The sequence below is a fragment of the Conger conger genome, chromosome 3, assembly GCF_963514075.1.
Source record: "Conger conger chromosome 3, fConCon1.1, whole genome shotgun sequence".
NCBI classification, from domain to species: Eukaryota; Metazoa; Chordata; class Actinopteri; order Anguilliformes; family Congridae; genus Conger; species Conger conger.
In genome coordinates, this window is record NC_083762.1 from 14,779,062 (window position 1) to 14,800,191 (window position 21,130).

At 46.7% G+C, this 21,130-nt stretch overlaps 1 protein-coding gene across 10 annotated transcripts in view; it reads left to right on the forward strand.

Annotated features, from left to right (window-relative positions):
* Positions 1–20,715, forward strand: part of ehbp1l1a (EH domain binding protein 1-like 1a) — a 58,765-nt gene extending 38,050 nt beyond the window's left edge. For 9 of the 10 annotated variants that reach the window (XM_061235588.1, XM_061235595.1, XM_061235590.1 and 6 more), the window contains 14 exons: positions 338–682; positions 1,033–1,650; positions 2,135–3,721; positions 4,606–4,717; positions 5,591–5,772; positions 6,019–6,067; positions 6,250–6,798; positions 7,014–7,071; positions 7,265–7,323; positions 7,710–7,821; positions 7,997–8,096; positions 8,823–8,896; positions 17,242–17,356; positions 18,658–20,715. In XM_061235588.1, the coding sequence (XP_061091572.1) occupies positions 338–682; positions 1,033–1,650; positions 2,135–3,721; positions 4,606–4,717; positions 5,591–5,772; positions 6,019–6,067; positions 6,250–6,798; positions 7,014–7,071; positions 7,265–7,323; positions 7,710–7,821; positions 7,997–8,096; positions 8,823–8,896; positions 17,242–17,356; positions 18,658–18,745 (4,048 nt within the window). In that variant the 3' untranslated portion in view covers positions 18,746–20,715. The remainder of the gene's footprint in view (positions 1–337; positions 683–1,032; positions 1,651–2,134; positions 3,722–4,605; positions 4,718–5,590; positions 5,773–6,018; positions 6,068–6,249; positions 6,799–7,013; positions 7,072–7,264; positions 7,324–7,709; positions 7,822–7,996; positions 8,097–8,822; positions 8,897–17,241; positions 17,357–18,657) is intronic. The other variant, XM_061235598.1, reaches the window with a different exon arrangement.
* The last annotated feature ends 415 nt before the right edge of the window (positions 20,716–21,130 follow it).

A 21,130-nucleotide genomic window follows, 5' to 3' on the forward strand; every position in this document is an offset into this window, starting at 1 on the left:
CCTTGTATAGTTTCTCATACCTCAATTAAATTCATCCAAAGACATTTGGTCTTATTTGGCTTTCTCAAAGGCATTTGCCATTACTCATTTTCCTGGTTTCAGGAATTCAGCATGTTTCCCAAGCTCGGTCTGACCTATACACATTTCCAATTTCCCAATACCGTGAACTCAATTTCTTTTTGAGTTTTGAAAAAATTCTTGAATTTGCTCATAACTCCTTAAAACCCTTTAACATTTTAGTGCTTTCTAACAGCATCCAGCTCCTACTGTATATGATGCTTGGAACAGCATTGGTTTTCATAGTATGCCGTATTTCACCATTCACCATTTCTGACAGATTCCCAAAGAGGCCCTCATCAGAGGATGTCCAGATTGTTGGAAAAATGGGCAGAGATGTGGATCCCATTGATATTCCTCCTGAATTTCTCAGCAGTTTTACAACTGAGCTGTTCCCCCAGGCCCTGTGTTCCCACAAAGAGGCATATGGCGTGTCTTACCCTATTGCTGCTGACCAATCAGAGAGTCAATGGTTAGTGGATGAGGAAGCTAATGAGCCGGCATTAGATCTGGCTTCAGAGTGGGAGGTAGTTGAGGTAGAAGGCTTGGAAGAAGAGCAGGATAAGGAGAAGGAGGTTGAATCGGTTGGGATAATGGGAGCGTTTTTTGGCGCTTTTCACAGAGGGTGAGTTTTTACTCGATAGGTCTACCCAGCACCTTTCTAGCATGTTTTCTTCGCAGTAGTAAAAATTAATTTGAAATGCATAGTGAAATTTATAAATGTAGTTGTGTCTCTTAATGAGGTTCATTTTCTCTCTTTTAATCTGAATAATAACCTTCTGATAACAAAAATATAATTTAGTTATAATTAGAATAGCTACTTTCACCGTGAAGCCTATAAATATAAGAAATGTATGTAGAGAAATATATGTACATGCATGCAGTAATGAGGTATAATCTGATATATGCTGTACAGTATATGTAAATATTTTTGGAAAATATCTAGCCTCTGACTTCAATGTTCCTGTCTCACAGTTATGAGACAATGGCTTCAATGTTGCAGTCATCTGGCTCAGATGATGTTGCAGACAGCCCTAAAGACAGCACTTTAGGAGAAGCAGAGGCTTTCTTCCCTCAACCTGGGATTCTGTCACCTGAAGACCGTTGTAGTCCTTCTGACGAGCCCTCAAGGATTAGGCAGGAACCAGAAGAGAAAGAAGCACTTGGGCATGTGGAGCTGGCCAAGGATGATGGAATGGACCACACTGCTGCTGCTGAACCATACATAAGTGTCCTGGTGGAAACAGAAATGAGACAAGAGGAGTCTCAGTCTCTTCCTTCATCTCCGTCACCACTCCATGACAGAGAAGGTGCATTCATTGTTGGCGGAGGTCAGGGCTGTATGAAAAAATGGCCACCACTGACTGAAGCAGACCTGGATGAAATGTCTGATGACGAGTGCTGCAGGGAGACTGATGATGAGGAGGCCCCTCTGATTTTTGACCGCCGGACTTGGGAAGAAGGTGACGACTTCAAAGCTGAGGACGTAGAACCACTTTTGGGAGTGAGGGACCTGGAAGAGGAGGTCGATTTCAGGATGGAGAATGAGGAAGTGGGCACAGTGATGTCAGAATTCTTACCTCTGGACAGGGGGTGAGTGTCTTGAGGGCTCACCCCCCCACCCGTATTGCTTGACTGCATGATTTGAGAAAACATGCACAATAACTAACCCATAACTTGCCACGCAATTTGTTTGCTGTTCTATTTTGATTTCATACAATGGATACATTTCTACTTGTGGCTAGACCTGACCCATTTATTGGTTTAACACTGGTCATGATGGATTTCATGGAGCACACTAAGATTTTTAACAAAGGTGTGTACTTCTTCCCTGTCCCATAAGTCAGTTGGGTTAAACTGCATGTGTGTGATGCAAAAATAAATGCCAGGGAAGACTTTTTTCGTAAAACTTATATTTGTCCCATTGCACCTCTGCATTTCAATGCAAAGTGATTATGGCCTAATGAATGCCCCTGGCATTTCACTAAATAGGCATGGAGTGGCCTGAATGTTCTTTAATGCAAAAGGAGCGATTTTAAGTGATTTTAAGACTTGGTTTTATATCTCTGTCCTTCAGCCCTGAGGCTTTAACTGCCGTATTCCAGCTGACTGATCCAGAAAGTTCCAGTATTCCTGCTGGCCTGCCCGCCTTGGTTGAGTTCCCGGTGGATGGGAAACCTGGAGCAGATGGAATAGCCCAACAACAGGAAATTATTTCCGACAGCTCAGATCAAAAATTCTCCACTGTTGCTGCAAACAAATTAGTCCCACCCCTGCGTAGTAAAAAATCAAAAGAAGTACTGCAAGTGGTGCACCCACAAAAAATAGCGCCAGAAAGTGTTAATCAGGTGGCAGCCTCTGTCATAGCAGACAAAGAAGCAGTCCCTCCTCGCCGTTCCAAGAAGAGGAGAGACATATTACCTGAAATGCCCCTCCAAGAAGTTTCACAAGCCAGCATTGGTCAGGAATCAATCTCTAGTCTGACAACCAAAAAGGTGGTTCCACCTCCACGCACTAAAAAGAGTGCCCCTCCAGTAGAGGGGCTGGATAAAGCAGGGGATGCTGTGCATGTGGACATTTCTATGGAGACATTGAAGAGGGATAATGAAGAATCCCCTTCCTTCACGTCTCCGGCCAAGCTAGAGACCGCTTTCAGCTCAGAGGGAGAACAGTACACTGTAGAGGAAAGCTTCCTGGTGGTGAAAATGCGGAATGCACACCGGGAACCCTCAAGTCTGCCTGTCCCAATGCCACGGGTAAAGAAACGCCTGAGTGGCACCTTCCCGGATGACACTCCACCCCTAAGCCCCTCTGGAACCTCCCCATCAAATGTCCCTGAGAGTGGTCTAGTCCCCCTGCAGGGGACAGAACAACCTTCCACACAGGAGGTGGTCCCGACTTTGACGGTCAAAGAATTGCTACCACCTCGCCGCAGCAAAAAGAGCATACCAAAACAGGAAGTAGCCCAAGACAGCATCAGTCAGGCCACTACTGGTGTTGCACTGCCCACAGAGCTGATTCCACCCCGGCGAGTTAAAAAGGGCAGACCCCTTTCTGTGGAATTGCATAAAGTTGGGGATGCTGCCAATGAGGATTTGGCTGAGATGGGCGAACTCCAGGATGCGAAGAAGGAAGAAGCTGCAGAGAGCTCGGTGGTGATAATTCGGCAGGCAAAAGAGCAACCTTCAGACATGCCGGTACCTATGCCTCGAGTCAAGAAACGCCTGAGTGCCTCCTTCCGTGAAGACACCCAAATCCTCAGCTCATCCCCATCGTCTCTCGCAGATGACATAGAGACGGCCCCTCTCTGGGTCAGTGATCACTCGTCCAATCAGGAGGAGATGTCAGTTTCCGGTACTAGTGAAGGCTTGGCTCTGTCAGATTCTGATGTGGATGCGGATGTTAATTTGAAGGAGCTGGAGACTGGCTGTGAAGGTTTTGTATTGACAGACATCGGTGTAGATGTGGAAGCCAGTGAAAAAGTGTTGGACTCAACCCTCCATCCCCAGATCGAAGACGACATCCCTGTGATTGCTTCCACAGAGGAGAGGGCTGTTGAGAAAGAATCAGAGATGGTTTTAAAAACAGATACTGTAAGGGAGGAGTTGGAAGAATGGGAGGAAGTGACAATGAGTACATCTACTGGTACCTTTGGTGAAGACAGGTAAATTATAGATGCATATCCACTAGCATCCAGTGTGCACTAGGACCATTGAATGCCTTTCTCAGTGTACCTAAAATATTCTTGTTCTTTGGAAAAAACATGTTTTGTTTGCAACATTGTAAAATGTTGTATGTATGTTGCACTGTATCCTTATGCTGCTGTTTCTAGCCTACAGCGTATAGTATATTGGAGTTAGCAAAGTATGTGTGACTTTAATAGATTGAGAAAATAATATATAGTAGGTTTATTGTGATTACTTTGGCATCATTATTAGATATTCAATTCATGAAATCACCTGAGTTGACTTGGTTACTATCCAAGTCAAAACTGGTTATTGATTTTTGTAGTTAATATTCAAGTAAGTTAATATGTATCGATCACTCTGTAACTCGTTTCCTTTCCCATGTATGCATAGTTTAGAACTCTAGAATGATGATGCTTGAATGAATCGTCTGGTGCAATGGTATTGATATTGCGGGCATACAAAGTACACTAGAAATTCAAGATATTCTCGCTTAAAACCAAAGAAGTAGATCAGATCCCGATGCATTGTGAGCAGGAATCTCTTCAACAAAAAGCATCAAACACTAGTGTCCTTTCAAAATAATCCAAAATCCGTTTGATGTTCTGGTGGTGAGAAAGCTTGGTTCTTTATTCTGAGATGTTACCTGACCCCACATTACTCCAGGGGGGGTTGTCCCCAGCTTAGTCTAATCAATTGTAGGTCACTGTGGATAAAAGTGTCAGCTAAATAACAAATTATTATTATAAATACTGGGGAAACATTTTCATTTTTGAACCTGGATTTTCCACCTCTGGCTGCTACTGCAACACACTGCCAGTAGATGTAGTCTGAAGCTGATGCTACTCTTTGTTTCTTTCAGCCCTGGAGGCCAGGAGATGGCAGACGTGACCACGGGTATGCCTGTGCCAATGCCTCGTGTGAAGAAGCGCTTAAGTGGCTCATTCACAGATGACACCCTACCTCCAAGCATGGTCTGTATTTCTGTCTGCTTAATACGTTTCCTATTCTCCTAAGCAAATGGCAAATCATTTTTATCCTCTGTTGGGTTGATCACTGGTCTTAATCTTACAGTGCCATACCCTCAGTGAGCACTTTATGAGGTAGACTTTATTTCATCAGCCAATCATGTGGCAGTAACTATAACAAGCATGCAGGCATGATCAAGAGGTTCAGCTGTTTTAGACCAAATGGGAAGGAAATGTGATCTAAGTGACTTTGACTGTGGAATGGTTGTTGGTGCCAGACAGGGTGGTTTAAGTATCTCGGAAACTTCTGATCTCCTGGGAGTTTCACGCACAGCAGTCTGGATGGTGCGAGAAACATCCAGTGAGCAGCAGTTCTGCGGGCAAAAATCCCTTGTTAATGAGAGAGGTCAGAGGAGAAGGGCCAGATTGGTGAAATAACCACACATTACAACAGTTGTATGCATAGAGCATCTCTGAACACACAAAGCGTCAAACCTCTTAAGTGGATAGGCTACAGCAGCAGAAGTAAAAAAAGTAAAAGAAGTTAAAAAAGAAGGCCAATAAATACTTCATGAAGTGCTCACTGAGTGTATATTGCACTATTTTGATACTTACACTATGACAACAGCAGCTCTGCGACTGACAGAATTCTGTTGTCATGTTTATTTGACTGATATTGTTTTCCCCACATTGTTCAAAATTATTTTTTCAGAACTTTATTGGAGTCAAAATCAAAACTGGGGTCTGTGCTGCCTAGTAATTCATTTCTGCTTGCGCATCAGTTGTTCCATTTCAGTTTATTTCTGGAGAGAAAAAAGCTAGGAAATCAAACCATTTTGTGCAGTTAGTGATTTGCTGTCTTTTCTCTGTCCTTGTAAGATATCAAGTCCTGATGTGACCCTAACCAGTAGTGACCTGGTCAGTTCCACTCAGTCTCTGCTAGAATGGTGTCAGGAGGTCACACAGAGCCACAAGGGGGTAAAAATCTCCAACTTCAGCACCTCTTGGCGCAATGGTTTGGCATTCTGTGCCATCCTGCATCACTTCCATCCAGATAAGGTGTAAGTTTCCCTCAAAGTTTTGTGAATCCACGCCTTCATCTCAACACAATGATACTCAACACAGTAATGTTGGTTTATTTAAAGCTAATTGTCTGAACACGAGAATCGATTCAAGATTCTCTTAAGATTTTTTTTTTTTTTTTACTCACCTTTTATGAAAGTATTTTCCGACTTTCAAGTTGAAATTCAGTTGTTCTGGATTCACCGATAAAAGATAAACATTTCACAATCATTCTTATTCCCTAGAAACTATGAAATGCTGGATCCCTATGACATCAAGCTGAACAACAAGAAGGTGACTAAACCATCTATTCCTCTGACCATTAGCAGTTCTGTCCTTGAGCAGATATTCTGGTCAATAACACAATGCATATAGAAGAAACAAAAACAAATTTCTAAGGGAAAGAAATGAATGAATTCAAAGAATTCAAGGTAAAACCAACCTCTTTTCCCACCATCCCTACCCCTCCCCTTCAGGCTTTTGACGGGTTTGCGGAGCTGGGGATCACCCGCCTGCTGGAGCCCTCGGACATGGTGCTGCTGAAGGTTCCGGACCGGCTGATCGTCATGACCTACCTGAACCAGATCCGCACGCACTTCACCGGGCAGCAGCTGAGCGTGCTGCAGATCGAGCGCAACAGCAGCCAGTCCAGTTACTCCGTGGGCGAGCCCCAGGACCCCGACGCGGATGCCGCGGTCCGCTACTGCACCGAGAGGCTGCAGGCGGGGGGCATCGCCCTGGATGCCAACGGCAAGTGCGCGGAGAGGGGAGCGGACCTGGTGCCGCCTCCTCGGGGCAAGCCAGCCTCGAGGTCCGAGGAGGGAGGGAGCAGCACGCCCAGCCCAAAGGGAGGTCCCGGGACGGGCCATACTCCCGTCGCCCCACCCAGGACGCACCCCTTCGGTAAATTCGCCCGCTTGAAGGACGCTGACCTGGTGAGGAAGCGGCGGTCGAAACTGAAGGGCGACTCGATGGAGGAAGCAGAAACGCCTGAGAAGCACAGCACCCTCCAGAGTAGCACAGAGGTATTACACCTACCGTTTCCCGATCTGCTCCCTTTTCTTTAGTCCTTTTTTCTTTCTGTAACAGTTTTAATGGCAGTTTTGACGGTTTGCCACCACTGCTCGAGATTTATACTTCCGTTATTTTTCCTTCTTCTCAACCTCTCACATAGCAGACTGTTGCTTTGTCATTCCTTGTGTGTTTGGGGAAGTAACTGATCTGTGATGTCACTTCATAGGCCTCTCCAGGGCAGACAGAAGGTGGAGCTAATGACACCTCTCAATCCACAAGGCCAGGTAGGAGGAACTCAATGAAGAACATGTTCAAATATTCAGTATGTTTTATCCCTGTGATAAACTCAATTCCGGGAGAATTGTGTCTGTGTGTGTGTGTCTGCGCTTTTGTGTATATGTGTGTGTGCGTGCGTATGTGTGTGTACGTGTGTGTGTGTGTGTTTTTTTTTACTCACTTTGCATGCATGTGTTGTAGAGTCATCTGAGGCAGGAGTCACCATTGAGAGGAGCTCCTTGCCGGAGGAAGAGAATCAGGTGGGTTGATTGCAGCCAATGTGTTCTCCCCATTTTTTTTCAAAACTTTCATTGACTTGCAAGCTGTAATTGGTACAGAATGGACCTCTGTCTGTGACTTGCCTTTATATCTTATTTCTTGTCATCTGTGTGTCAATCCTGCTGACTCTGTTCAATATGTGCCTCTGTATGTGTTTGTGTATGTTTGTCCGTATGTGTGTGTGTGTGTGTGTGTGTGTTTGCATGTGTGTGAGCGTGTGTATGTGTGTGTTTCTGTGTGTGTGCGTGTGTTTATATGTGTGTATGTGTGTGTGAGCGTGTGTATGTGTGTGTTTCTGTGTGTGTGCGTGTGTGTGTGTGTGTGCATGTGTGTGCATGTGTGTGTGTGTGTGTGTCTGTGGATGAAGGACACTGGTCAGTATGTACTGAATGAGTTGCGAGCGCTGGAGAATGAACAGAGGCAAATAGACAGCAGGGCAGGCATCGTGGAGAGGACACTCAGACAACTGATGGAGTCAGGTAAGGATTCCTGGAACAAAAAGTCAAAACAATTGTAAAACCAGGGAACAGAACACATTTAGTTCAACACTGCACTTTTAGAAATATTTCCCTGTAATTTAGCAAAAGAGGATGAAAAACCTCATAACAGGGTTGTGAGTGCTTGCCAGTGATGGCACGATTTCCACTTCCCCAGGAAGTGACCGCATGGAGGAGGAGAGGCTGATTCAGGAGTGGTTCAATCTGGTCAACAAGAAGAACGCCCTCATCCGAAGACAGGACCACCTGGAGCTGCTGTGAGCCCCCCACGTGCCCCCCTGATATGGTTACTGTACTACGCAGTTGCTGTTCTATACGGTTACCCTTCTATGCAGTTACCCCCCTATGTGGTTATTGTTCTATAACTTAACATAACATAATGGCGAGAACAGGCCTTTCAGCCCCGCATTGCTTGCCTTTTCTTTTCCTACCACTAAAGTGTACCTACTGCTTAGTTTGCCTAACAGCTGAATAGTATCTCATCAGCACCGTCTCATGCCTGGTCTTGTAAACCCCCAGTGTTTCTGCCTCCACTACATGTCCTGGCAAGCTACTCCACACAATGACCACTCTCTGTGCAGTTGCTGTTCTATGCATTTGCTGTTTGTACGGTTCCTGTCCTATGCGGTTCATCACTCAATACGTGTTTCAGTTCAGTTTTCTCTTTCCTTCCTAATTTTTCCGTCTGCCTCTCCTTTAGTATCTTTCCTTTTTTTGTCTCCCACTGTCTCTTTCCATCTCTCTTTCTCTCTCCTTACTCTCTCCTATCTCTCTTTCTCTCTCCTTACTCTCTCCTATCTCTCTTTCTCTCTTCTTTATATTTTTCCACTCTACTGCCCTACTTCCTGTCCTCATTATCTTTCATCACTGCTCCCTCTCTCCCTCTCTCTTTCATTCTCCCAGCCCGTACTGCCCTTGTCTCTCTCTGTCTCTCTCTCTCCCTCTCTCTCTCATGTGTCATATATTTCCTTCCACCCTAACAGGCAGGAGGAGCAGGACTTGGAGAGGAGATTTGAGCTGTTGACCCAAGAGCTGAGAGCCATGATGGCCATTGAAGGTCAGACCCCCCTGAACACAACACAGGCCCCAAACTGGCTTAATCCACCTTAATCCTGTTCATGAGTCAACAAACCCGTTTCTTTGTATACTCGTGCACAGCAAAAACATTTCGGCCATGATGACCATGTATCAATGCTCACCGGCGACACCTGCTGGTTAGTCAGGCCCTCGCAGTCTGTTGGATATTCACGATTCACGTCTATAAATAAATACTACATTAATGAATTAATGCATCACGGATGGGCAGCCTGCAGTGGGCACATGCCTGGGGCCCGGAAGGTTGCTGGTTCAAGCCCCGGTGTAGCCAGCCTGCTGTTGGGCTCTTCTCACTGGGTCCTAGTAACTAGGATGGGTCAAATGCAGAGGACAAATTACCCAACAGGGTTAGACCTTCGTCTTTAAGTACTGAACAGTCGTTTATGATAAAGTGTAAATTATGAATTATGATAAATAGATGATGAGGGAGTGTGTATGTGCAATACACTGATTCATCTCCTTGCTCTCACCCTGTTGTTAATTTAAGCAATATGGGGCACAGGGGTGGTGTTCAGCACAAAGTTACCCAATAACCACAGTCATGGGATTTTTTGTTTTCTTTACTGTGTCTTTTCTTAGAATCGTACTTTACATAGAAATAGGATATAGGGAAGTCAGTTGTGCATGTATCTCCTGAAGGTTGCAACAAGTTCACTGTTGCTAAATAAACAACGCCTTTCTGGTATAACCCACACCCATCACTGTCGATACTGAAATAATCACTCAACATTCACTCAGTGACCACTGTAGTAGGTAGACCTGGGCACCAGCTTCTTAATGGGGGCAACATTGGCTCAGGTGGTAAGAGCAGTCGTCTGGCAGACAGAGGGTTGCTGGTTCGATCCCATCCTGGGTGTGTCGAAGTGTCCCTGAGCAAGGCACCTAACCCCCAAATGCACCTGACGAGCTGGTTGGTGCCTTGCATGGCAGCCTATCACTGTTGGTGTGTGAGTGTGTGTATGAATGGGTGAAGGAGAAGCCTAATTTACCATTTAATGGAAATAAATATGTAATCAGCAACTCAATGCATACAGACATGGGGGCACTACAGCTAACACCCTGGGTTATCTGTAGCAGAAATACAGTAGTATAGGTCATATTGAGTCAGCATCATGGAGGTTTCAGGTTTTCCTTTCCTTCAGTAACTGATGTAAATGCATATCTGCCTGACTGACTGTTCTGGGTAATGAAGTCCCGAAGAATCTGGTTGAACAAAAACCACCAGGCACTCAAAATTCAGTTAAAATCAGCTCCAATCCAAATGTATTTGAAATCCATCGATTGAAAAGTAAACCCTTTCCCCACTTTCTCCCCTGCTCTCATCTGCTCTTCCCTTCTTTTTTCCCCTGTATCTCCTCTCCCTCTCCACTCATCTCATTGGCACTCTTTTCACACTCCTCCCTTTTCTTTATGTATCTCCTTCTCCCCTCTCTCTCTCTCCCTTTCCCCTTCTCCCCTCTATCTCTTCTTTCCCTCTCTCTTCCTCTCCCTCACTCTCATCTTCCCCCTATCTCTTACTCTCCCTCTCTCTCCCCCTCTCTCTTCTTCCCCTCTCTCTCTGCCTCTGCCTCACTCTCGCTTTCCCCTCTCACTGAGACGGGTGCGTGGGTGTTGGACCCAAAATGCACGACTCAGATACAATAGTAAAATAAAGTCCCGTTAGGGCTTTATTCGGGACGAGTCCCAGGAGCGTAGTCAATACAAGCAAAGTCCATACACGAAGATCCAGCCAAACAAATACAAAACAAACAAAAAGCACGGTGCCGAGGGAAGAGGCAATCTCGTAGTCGGTAGGCGTGCAGGGAGGTCCGGTAGCAGGAGAGCTGTCAGCGGGGCAGATGAACAGGCGGACGGCGGGCAGAGGCGTAGTCGTGGGCGAAGCGGGAGTCGAAACCATGAAACAATCAGCGGGGCAAAAGTACAAAAACGGTAGGCGGGGACGTAGTCGAGAAACAAAACGAAGGTCACAAAACAGAAATCAATAGTCGATGGTCAGTAAACAGGCGTGGATCGTAACGTGTAATCAAACAGTAAATAATGCTCAAGAGTTGCGTGAAAAAACAGAGGCAGACAATTTCGCCGTGAACAGTTGCGCGACTGGGCTATAAATGCAGGTGTAGACAGGTGTAGACAATTAGTAAGAGCGTAGCAAGGAAATGGAAAACAGGTGCGATGGATGACAAGTTTAACAAGGAGATTAGTAATCATTAGTAATAAACCTATCCTGCCCTAGCATTAGTAAATTAGTAAATGACATGCACGAGAAACGTAAGGTAACATGAACACATGATTAGTCTTGTTAGTTTCTACCCAATCCTGATCTAGCGTTAGTAGTTTTAGTAAATAGACAAATAGAAACATAAGGGGAGTGAAGGACAGAACGAGAGAGAGAGAGAGAGAGAGAAAAGGCGGAACGCAAGGTTTGCGGAAAAACATGTAAAAGTGTATGCATAACAACGACCAGTTAACGTAACAATAAACATACATCGAAACATAACACAAAGCGAAACTAAGACGATAATCACTCAACATAACCAGGTAATATAATCGTACGAAAACATAACTAGACATGACAAGAAAATAAATCGTAACGAGACATAACTAGACATGACGAGAAAATAAATCGTAACAAGAAATAAACTAAACAACATGACAAACCTAGACTAACATAATACATGATAAGACACTACGTGACTAAGACACATGAATAAACATAAATCAACATAAAACATGGTGAGACAGACCTGAAACGTGACAGGACCCCCCCCTTAACGACCGACTCCTGGCGGTCCTTGGAATTTATCAGGGTGGTCACGATGGAAGTCTCTGATGAGCGATTTGTCCAGAATGAGACTGGGAGCGACCCAGGAACGCTCCTCAGGGCCATAGCCCTCCCAGTCAACCAAGTATTGCACCCCACGGCCCCTCTTACGAATGTTCAAGAGCTTCTTAACCGTGAATGCGGGGTGGTTGTCAATAATGCGGGGGGGAGGTGGTGGGGGATCCGGGGGACATATGGGGTGAGAGGATACGGGCTTAATACATGAAACATGGAATGTGGGGTGAATCTTAAGGGAAGCAGGGAGTGACAGTTTAACAGAGGAAGGATTGATGATTTTGTGGATTTTAAAGGGACCAATAAAGCGGGGTTGCAGTTTGTGAGAGGTGGCTTGGAGGGGAATGTCCTTAGTGGACAGCCAGACGGAGTCACCTGGTTTGTAGACTGGAGCTGGAGTGCGGTGGCGATCAGCAAAACGCCGATTGCGGTCTGCCGTGCTTAGCAGCGCGGCCTTGGCATCCCTCCAAACCTTGGCGCATCGTTTCATGTGGATGGCGAGGGAGGGAACAGCGATCTCGGCTTCTTGGTCAGGGAACAGTGGAGGTTGGTAGCCCAGGGAGACCTCAAAAGGTGATTTCCCGGTGGCAGCGCAGGGTAGGGTGTTGTGAGCGTACTCCACCCAGGTAAGCATCTTGCTCCAGCCGGCTGGGTTCTTGGCCGATACGCAGCGTAGAGCGGCCCCCAGGTCCTGATTGGCCCTCTCAGTTTGGCCATTGGATTGAGGGTGGTAGCCCAAAGAGAGGCTAGCTGTGGCCCCGAGGGCCACGCAGAACGCTTTCCAGACTTGGGAAATGAATTGGGGACCGCGGTCAGATACGATGTCCGATGGAAGTCCGTGGATGCGGAACACCTCCCTCACCAGAACATCCGCGGTCTCTTGGGCGGTGGGCAATCCAGCCAGGGGGATGAAGTGTGCCGCTTTGCTGAATCGGTCCACCACCGTGAGGATGGTGGTGTTACCCTCGGAAAGGGGAAGTCCGGTCACGAAGTCCACTCCGATGTGACTCCAGGGTCGGCTGGGCACCGGCAATGGTTGAAGCAGTCCAGCAGGGGCCTGGTGAGATGCTTTGCTTCTGGCGCATGTGGTGCAGGCCTTGATGAAGCGTCTGGTGTCGGGGATCATGGCACTCCACCAGAATCTCCGCTTCAGCACCGCCAAGGTGCGGGTAAAGCCGGGATGGCAGGAAAGGAGGGATGAATGGGCCCATTGCAGCACCTGTGTCCGAGCGGCTGAGGGGACGTATAGGCGTAATCCGGGGTTGGACCTGGGATCGGGCTCCTCCCGTAGAGCCCTCTGGATCACCGCCTCGATCTTCCATGTGACGGATCCGATGGTGCAGGAGGTAGGAAGGATGTTCTCGGGGATCTCACGCTCAGAACAGGTGTTGAATTGACGGGACAGGGCATCGGGCTTAACGTTCTTCGAACCTGGACGGTAGGTCAGAGAGAAGTTGAACCTCCCGAAGAACAGCGCCCATCTCGCCTGTCGAGAATTCAGCCTTTTGGCTGTCTGGAGGTATGCCAGGTTCTTGTGGTCGGTCCAAACGATGAACGGCTTCTCGGCCCCCTCCAGCCAATGTCTCCACTCCTCCAGCGCCAGTTTGACTGCCAGCAGCTCACGGTTTCCAACGTCGTAGTTCCTCTCCGCCGGGGACAGCTTCTTGGAGAAGAAGGCGCAGGGGTGTAGTCGGTTGTCAGCGGCCGCCCACCTGAGAGAGCACTGCTCCCACCCCTGTGTCGGAAGCATCTGTCTCGACCACAAACTGGCGGGTGGGGTCGGGGTGTACCAGGATGGGAGCGGAAGCGAACAGTCTCTTGACCTTGGTGAAAGCCGTCTCAGCTTCGGGGCTCCACCGGAATGGCACCGCTGGGGACGTGAGCTTGGTTAGGGGGGAGACCACTTGAATATAGGAACGGATGAACCTACGGTAGAAATTGGCGAATCCCAAGAAGCGCTGGAGTTGCTTGCGTGAGGTGGGTGTGGGCCAGTCCTTGCGTGAGGTGGGTGTGGGCCAGTCGGTGACCGCCAGAATCTTCTTGGGATCCGCCCTGATCTGTCCCCTCTCAAGGATAAACCCAAGGAACTCAACTGTGTCGGAGTGGAAGACGCACTTCTCTGCCTTGACAAACAATTTGTTCTCTAGAAGCCTTTGTAGAACTTGCCTGACGTGGTTTTCATGATCCTTGGCATTAGTGGAGTAGATCAAGATGTCATCCAGGTAGATGAACACATGGCGACCCAACAAGTCCCGAAGAACGTCATTCACCAGGGCCTGGAACACAGCAGGAGCATTGGTGAGGCCGAATGGCATGACCAGGTATTCAAAGTGTCCGAGAGAGGTATTGAAGGCGGTCTTCCATTCATCGCCCTCACGGATCCGGACCAGGTGGTACGCGTTGCGAAGATCCAGCTTGGTGAAGATGGTGGCCTCGTGAAGTGGGTGGAACGCGGAGTCCATCAGGGGCAGAGGATACTTGTTCCTCACCGTGATGTTGTTCAGCTCCCTGTAGTCGATGCACGGGCGTAGGGAGCCATCCTTCTTCTGGACGAAGAAGAATCCCGCACCGACGGGAGAGGAAGAAGGGCGAATTAGTCCGTTAGCCAGGCAGTCACGGATGTATGTCTCCATAGCCTCCCTTTCAGGTCTGGAGACGTTGTAAAGGCGACTTGAGGGAAGTGACGAACCAGGAAGGAGCTCGATGGCGCAGTCGTAGGGTCGATGAGGCGGCAGAGACTGAGCTTGTATCTTGGAGAATACTGCGCCCAGGTCATGGTAAGGTGTGGGAACCCTCTCCAGGGAGGGCTTGGGAGTCTGTGGTGGAGCTGGTGCTCCCTCTGCTGGTGGTGGAGCGGAACGCAAGCAGGACAGATGACATCTAGAATCCCAGGCTTGAACTTGATTGGAACTCCAGTTGATCGTGGGGTTGTGTTTCTGGAGCCAGGGTAATCCCAGGATGAGTTGGTCATTGGGGGACTGGATGACGCGGAACTGGATCATCTCTCGATGGTTCCCAGAAATGACCAGTTGACAGGGAATGGTAATGTGCGTCATGCGGCAGAAGGTCCTTCCATCCAGCGACCGCGCATTCTCAGGGTGGGGTAGAGGGAGGGTGGGAATGTTCAGTTCGGACATTTCGTCGATGAGATTGGCGTCCGCTCCAGAATCCACCAACGCGTTAATCCGGGTTGTTCTGTCGGGAAGAATCAACAGCGTGGTGAGCGTGGGACGATGGTTCTCTCTGTCGGCACCCTCATGCCTGTCGACTGCTCTCACCTCTACTGGTCGCCTGGTCCTGAAGGAGCACCGAGCCTGGGTGTGACCCGGCCTCCCACAGTAGAAGCACGAACCGGTGGTTCTGCGGCGTGCTCTTTCCTCGGTAGAGACCCTGGTACCGGCCCGGGACAGGTCCATGGGTTCGGATCCCTCCGACTGCTGCTCCTCTCGTCGAGGACTTGGGCCCTGCCTGGGGTACGGGTTGCCGGGAAGGATCGGTCTCTCCGACCGGCGTTGTCTGGCGCGGTTGTCCAGGCGGATTGTGGTGCGCACGAGTTGGTCGAGCTGGGTGATGGGGTCCAGTCGCGCCAACTCGTCCTGGAGCGTCTCGCTCAGGCTGGCCAGGAAGAGATTCGCCAAAGCTGCATCGTTCCAACTAGTAGCTGCTGCGAGGGTGCGGAAGTCGATGGAGTGGTCTGCCGCGGTCCTCCGTCCCTGGCGCAGAGCAATCAGTCTCTGGGATGGCTCCTGGTCGCTGGATGCGTGTTGGAACACCTTTCGAATCTCGTCGGCGAAGGCTGGGTAACGGGGAGGGAAAGAATCCCCGGACCACACCGCCGTAGCCCAATCCAACGCCCTCCCCTTGAGTAGTCCCATCACATAGCCAATCCGACGGTCGTCGCTGTTGTAGGTCTGGGGCTGTTGTCTGAATACAAACTCGCACTGGAGTAGGAACGCCTTGCACCTCTCAGGTTCTCCACCGAACCTCTCCGGGGGGGGTTGTTGGGGCTCCCGGAATTGCCAGGCTCCCGAGGGGTTGGCCGCCGGGGAAGTGGGTGGGTGGGTGGCTTCCTCCCGTGGTTGTGGCAGGACCGCAACGGCGAGCCTCCTCATCTCTGCACACAGTTCACGAATCTCTAGGTGAAGCTCGGAGATTCCTTGTGAATGCTGCCGGACGATGGCTCCTTGTTCCTGGAGGGCGTGGAACATGGCAGTTGAGTCAGCAGGGTCCATAGTGGCGAAATTGTTCTGAGACGGGTGCGTGGGGGTTGGACCCAAAATGCACGACTCAGATACAATAGTAAAATAAAGTCCCGTTAGGGCTTTATTCGGGACGAGTCCCAGGAGCGTAGTCAATACAAGCAAAGTCCATACACGAAGATCCAGCCAAACAAATACAAAACAAACAAAAAGCACGGTGCCGAGGGAAGAGGCAATCTCGTAGTCGGTAGGCGTGCAGGGAGGTCCGGTAGCAGGAGAGCTGTCAGCGGGGCAGATGAACAGGCGGACGGCAGGCAGAGGCGTAGTCGTGGGCGAAGCGGGAGTCGAAACCATGAAACAATCAGCGGGGCAAAAGTACAAAAACGGTAGGCGGGGACGTAGTCGAGAAACAAAACGAAGGTCACAAAACAGAAATCAATAGTCGATGGTCAGTAAACAGGCGTGGATCGTAACGTGTAATCAAACAGTAAATAATGCTCAAGAGTTGCGTGAAAAAACAGAGGCAGACAATTTCGCCGTGAACAGTTGCGCGACTGGGCTATAAATGCAGGTGTAGACAGGTGTAGACAATTAGTAAGAGCGTAGCAAGGAAATGGAAAACAGGTGCGATGGATGACAAGTTTAACAAGGAGATTAGTAATCGTTAGTAATAAACCTATCCTGCCCTAGCATTAGTAAATTAGTAAGTGACATGCACGAGAAACGTAAGGTAACATGAACACATGATTAGTCTTGTTAGTTTCTACCCAATCCTGATCTAGCGTTAGTAGTTTTAGTAAATAGACAAATAGAAACATAAGGGGAGTGAAGGACAGAACGAGAGAGAGAGAGAGAGAGAGAAAAGGCGGAACGCAAGGTTTGCGGAAAAACATGTAAAAGTGTATGCATAACAACGACCAGTTAACGTAACAATAAACATACATCGAAACATAACACAAAGCGAAACTAAGACGATAATCACTCAACATAACCAGGTAATATAATCGTACGAAAACATAACTAGACATGACAAGAAAATAAATCGTAACGAGACATAACTAGACATGACGAGAAAATAAATCGTAACAAGAAATAAACTAAACAACATGACAAACCTAGACTAACATAATACATGATAAGACACTACGTGACTAAGACACATGAATAAACATAAATCAACATAAAACATGGTGAGACAGACCTGAAACGTGACACTCACTCGCCCTCCCTCTCCCCTTCCCCCCTCTCCCTCCCTTTTCTTTCTCTGTCCAGACGGGAAGAAGACAGAGGCCCACAAGCGCAGGGAGCAGCTCTTGCTGCAGGAGCTGGTATCGCTGGTCAACCAGAGAGACGAGCTGGTTCGAGACCTGGACGCCAAAGAGAGGGGGTGAGACACAGGCTGACACCCACGCACAGGCTGCACCAAGACCAAAAAAGTGTATCTCTGTGTTACGCTGACACTATGTTACACTATCTCTGTGACTACAGCTATGACCAGCTTGAAATACCAGATATTGGTATTTATGATAAACATAGCTTGAGCTGGTCAAACCATGTTGACTATGGAGCTAGTCTAACTGGTCAACCAGCTACCAGCTGTTTCCAAGTGTAGCTTTAATTATTTTTTTCAGCAAGGCACAGCTACACATTCTAGAGCTCCTAAAACTTACAGTTTATTCTTAAACTCACAACAAAGTTTAATTTTCAACTCAATACTTATATTAACCCATTATGGACTAAGAAAACCCATCGAAAGGCCTAGGAATCACAATGAATTTCAATGGTCAATGGTCGTATGATCAAATACAACACTGGTGTAGCATCCGTCTGTTAAGGGAGACATAACGTGCTGGTCGCATCCATCTGTTAAAGGAGATGTAATGCACAGGTTGCAGCCGCCCATAAGGGATTAAGTAGATATTGACACGTAGGGTTCTAGAAGCTTGCATCACGTTGGCTACTGTATTCTCTCCGTTCAGAATCTAGCCTATGTCTTTCATATAGTGTAACCATGGAGAAAGCCAACCAATTAATTAGATCTCTTCCCAGCAAAAACACAGAAGCTCGATGGGAACGTCCTGGGGAGAGGCCTTTCTCTAATGAGTTGATTGGTCGAAGGAAGGCCGATGCTTTTATGTGTTTCAGTCTTATTGCCTGGACATAACCTGCCCCAGACCAGGATAGCCTTGCTGCATACTTTACGATGGTGACATACCCTGATTATAGTACATGAGCTTTATGATAGGGAAAACCCAGGGTTAGACCTTAGATTAGTTTGCTAACCCCATAATCTCACTTCATAGTACCTCCCCCGGTCTGGTCTATGGTGACTGAGACCGCTATACACTGAGAATATCTATAATATATGCACAATAATCTATGTAATATATTCTACACAGTGACTGATATTATCTCTGTATGTAATATATGCTCCACTGTGGTCTCCGTGCTATCTCTGTGCTATGCAGTGACTGATAATATCTCTGTATGTAATATATGCTCCACTGTGACTGATAATATCTCTGTATGTAATATATGCTCCACTGTGACTAATAATATCTCTGTATGTAATATATGCTCCACTGTGACTGATAATATCTCTGTATGTAATATATTCTACATAGTGACTGATAATATCTCTATGTAATATATGCTCCACTGTGGTCTATCTCTGTGCTTGGTACACAGCGCCCTGGAGGAAGACGAGAGGCTAGAGCGGGGGCTGGAGCAGAGGCGTAAGAAGTACAGCCGTAAGGAGAAATGTTTGCTGCAGTGACGGGGCGATTCCAGTTTTACACCCTGACCCTGACCCCCACCTCCCCACCTATATGTGTGCCTGGAACCTGCTGTGAAGTCACTGCCATGTCTTCCTTCAGCTGGGAGGTCTGGTGCCATTATCAACCCCCAACCCCACGCCTGCAATTCAGGGCCACAATTGACTGGGGAGGTTTTGCTCTGCACAAAAATGGACTTGTTGTCGTCAGCTGTTACTGCGCTCCTCCCACAGTGACTGTTTTTGAAAAGAAAATGGTGGTGTGTACAGTTTGTCACACACAAAAGGTCTTGCCATGGAATGTTGGGTAATGAACTCCGGCACATAAATACACTGCCTTTTCATACATATCAAACATACACATGTTTGTTTCGTGCGTTTCAACGAGCGTATCGAAACGTGTACTGCATACTGACAATCCGAGTGGGAAAAGAAGAGGAGGTGAAAACTATTTTGTTTTGGATTAACTTTGACGGGTTGAGTCCACTTAACCTATCACATATTTATGTTTTTCTTTTTATTTATTGAATGAATCTTTGGTACTCTTTTAGATTGCCCTATAGGGACCTTTGGGTAGATAAAAAACAGGAAAGTCTAAACTGATGTCATGCTATGGGGCATAAAGGAGAAACCCCTCAAGGTCCCATAGGTCATTACATTTACATTATTGGCATTTGGCAGACGCTCTTATCCAGAGTGACATACAGTTGATTATTCTAAGCAGGAGATACTGCTCCCCTGGAGCAATGCAGGGTTAAGGGCCTTGCTCAAGGGCCCAATGGCTGTGCGGATCTTATTGTGGCTACACCGGGATTAGAACCACCGACCTTGCGTGTCCCAGTCATTTACCTTAACCACTACGCTACAGGCCGCCCCCAAGGTCGGTAATGTAAAGGTTAGGCAGCAGGTGTTTTGTGTTTTGTGACTCTTTTTTTTGGGTTGTTTCTTTTTTGTTGTTGTTTTGGTTAGGATAGAAAATTCTCCTTAGGTTACAGAGTCATTTACAGAATCACTTTAAGTGAATTATGTGCACCTACTGTTCTGTCCACCTGCTTGAGTTTACTTTTGGCCTAAACACCCAATTGTTCTCTTAAAAGTATGCATTTTAAGTACTTTACCGTAATGTTACAGTCTAATGAATGCAGATTGAGTACCTGGAAGTAAAGTTCTGGAAGCTTTGCTGAAAAATGGAAACGAGTGAATTGAAATGAGTGAAAGTTGAATCTAATGAACACATACCATGTAGACTGAGAAAAGCCAGAGAAATGCATGTTAAACGCAACCAAGCACTGTTCCAGGATTCCGTGTTCTGTATTAATTAATTAATTAATTAATTAGGTTTTTTTTTGCTTTCACAGATAATCCCTGATGTCCTTGTGAATTAGCTGTCTGTGTAGTCACAGAAACAAAATTCTCATTCTTGCCAATGACTAAAATCAATTCAGACATTTTAAAGTATGTATCTTATATCTGTGCTCCACTGCTGGAGTGGAGTGTCATAATTATTCTCAAGCAACATATCTTCATCATACTAACTTACAAATTACATTCACAGTTTGTAGCCTCACAGTGGTCATGTGATGCCAAAAACAGTCAATTTGGGGGACAGACTAATGATGTTGCCTACAGCAGATTTTTGAATTTTTTTTGACAAAAGATAAAAATGGATAAACGAATAGTGAATGTTTCATTTTTGAAAATAGTTTTGACAGGATGCTTGTTTCTATCAGAGGCCTCAAATATTTTCAGTCATTTTATTTTCCTCTACATTTTATTCTTGAATTTTATTCTAAAATGGTACAGCATGTGTTTACACTTTGAGTGGGGGAGAAGTGAGTGGCGTTCAGTTGTGGAGTTCAGTTTATTGCATTTCTTTGTTTGTGCTGAAGATCTAATCATTTACTTTAAATATTGTATTTGCACTATTTATAAAAAGTATAGTTTGGGGGAAATAAAGCCATTTGAATACTCCACTTCATTGATTCATTATTTTAAGTGTCTCGTTTTGAATAATCAATATGTTGATTATATGAGCCACTGCATTAAGGAATGTGATAAACATATAGTAGCTCTTGAATGGGCTGGTTAGTCTAAACTGATATGGGAAGACAGGTACTGCTCCAGCCATACTATTCAGTTATGTAGGTCTATCAGCCGTTTTATCAAAACTTACTGGTATATGAATATGAAACTACAGGTATTACAGTGCAAGGATTGGACATTCAATAATATAGTTGCCATTAAATGTTGCATCAAAGATTAATTTGTTGTATTAATATGTAACTATTAATGGTTGGGTAGCTCTTAAATCATTTGACATCAACTGGCTCTGGGTACGGAATGTGAGTGAACTGTACTATACCCATATTTTGCAACTGACCTTCCAAT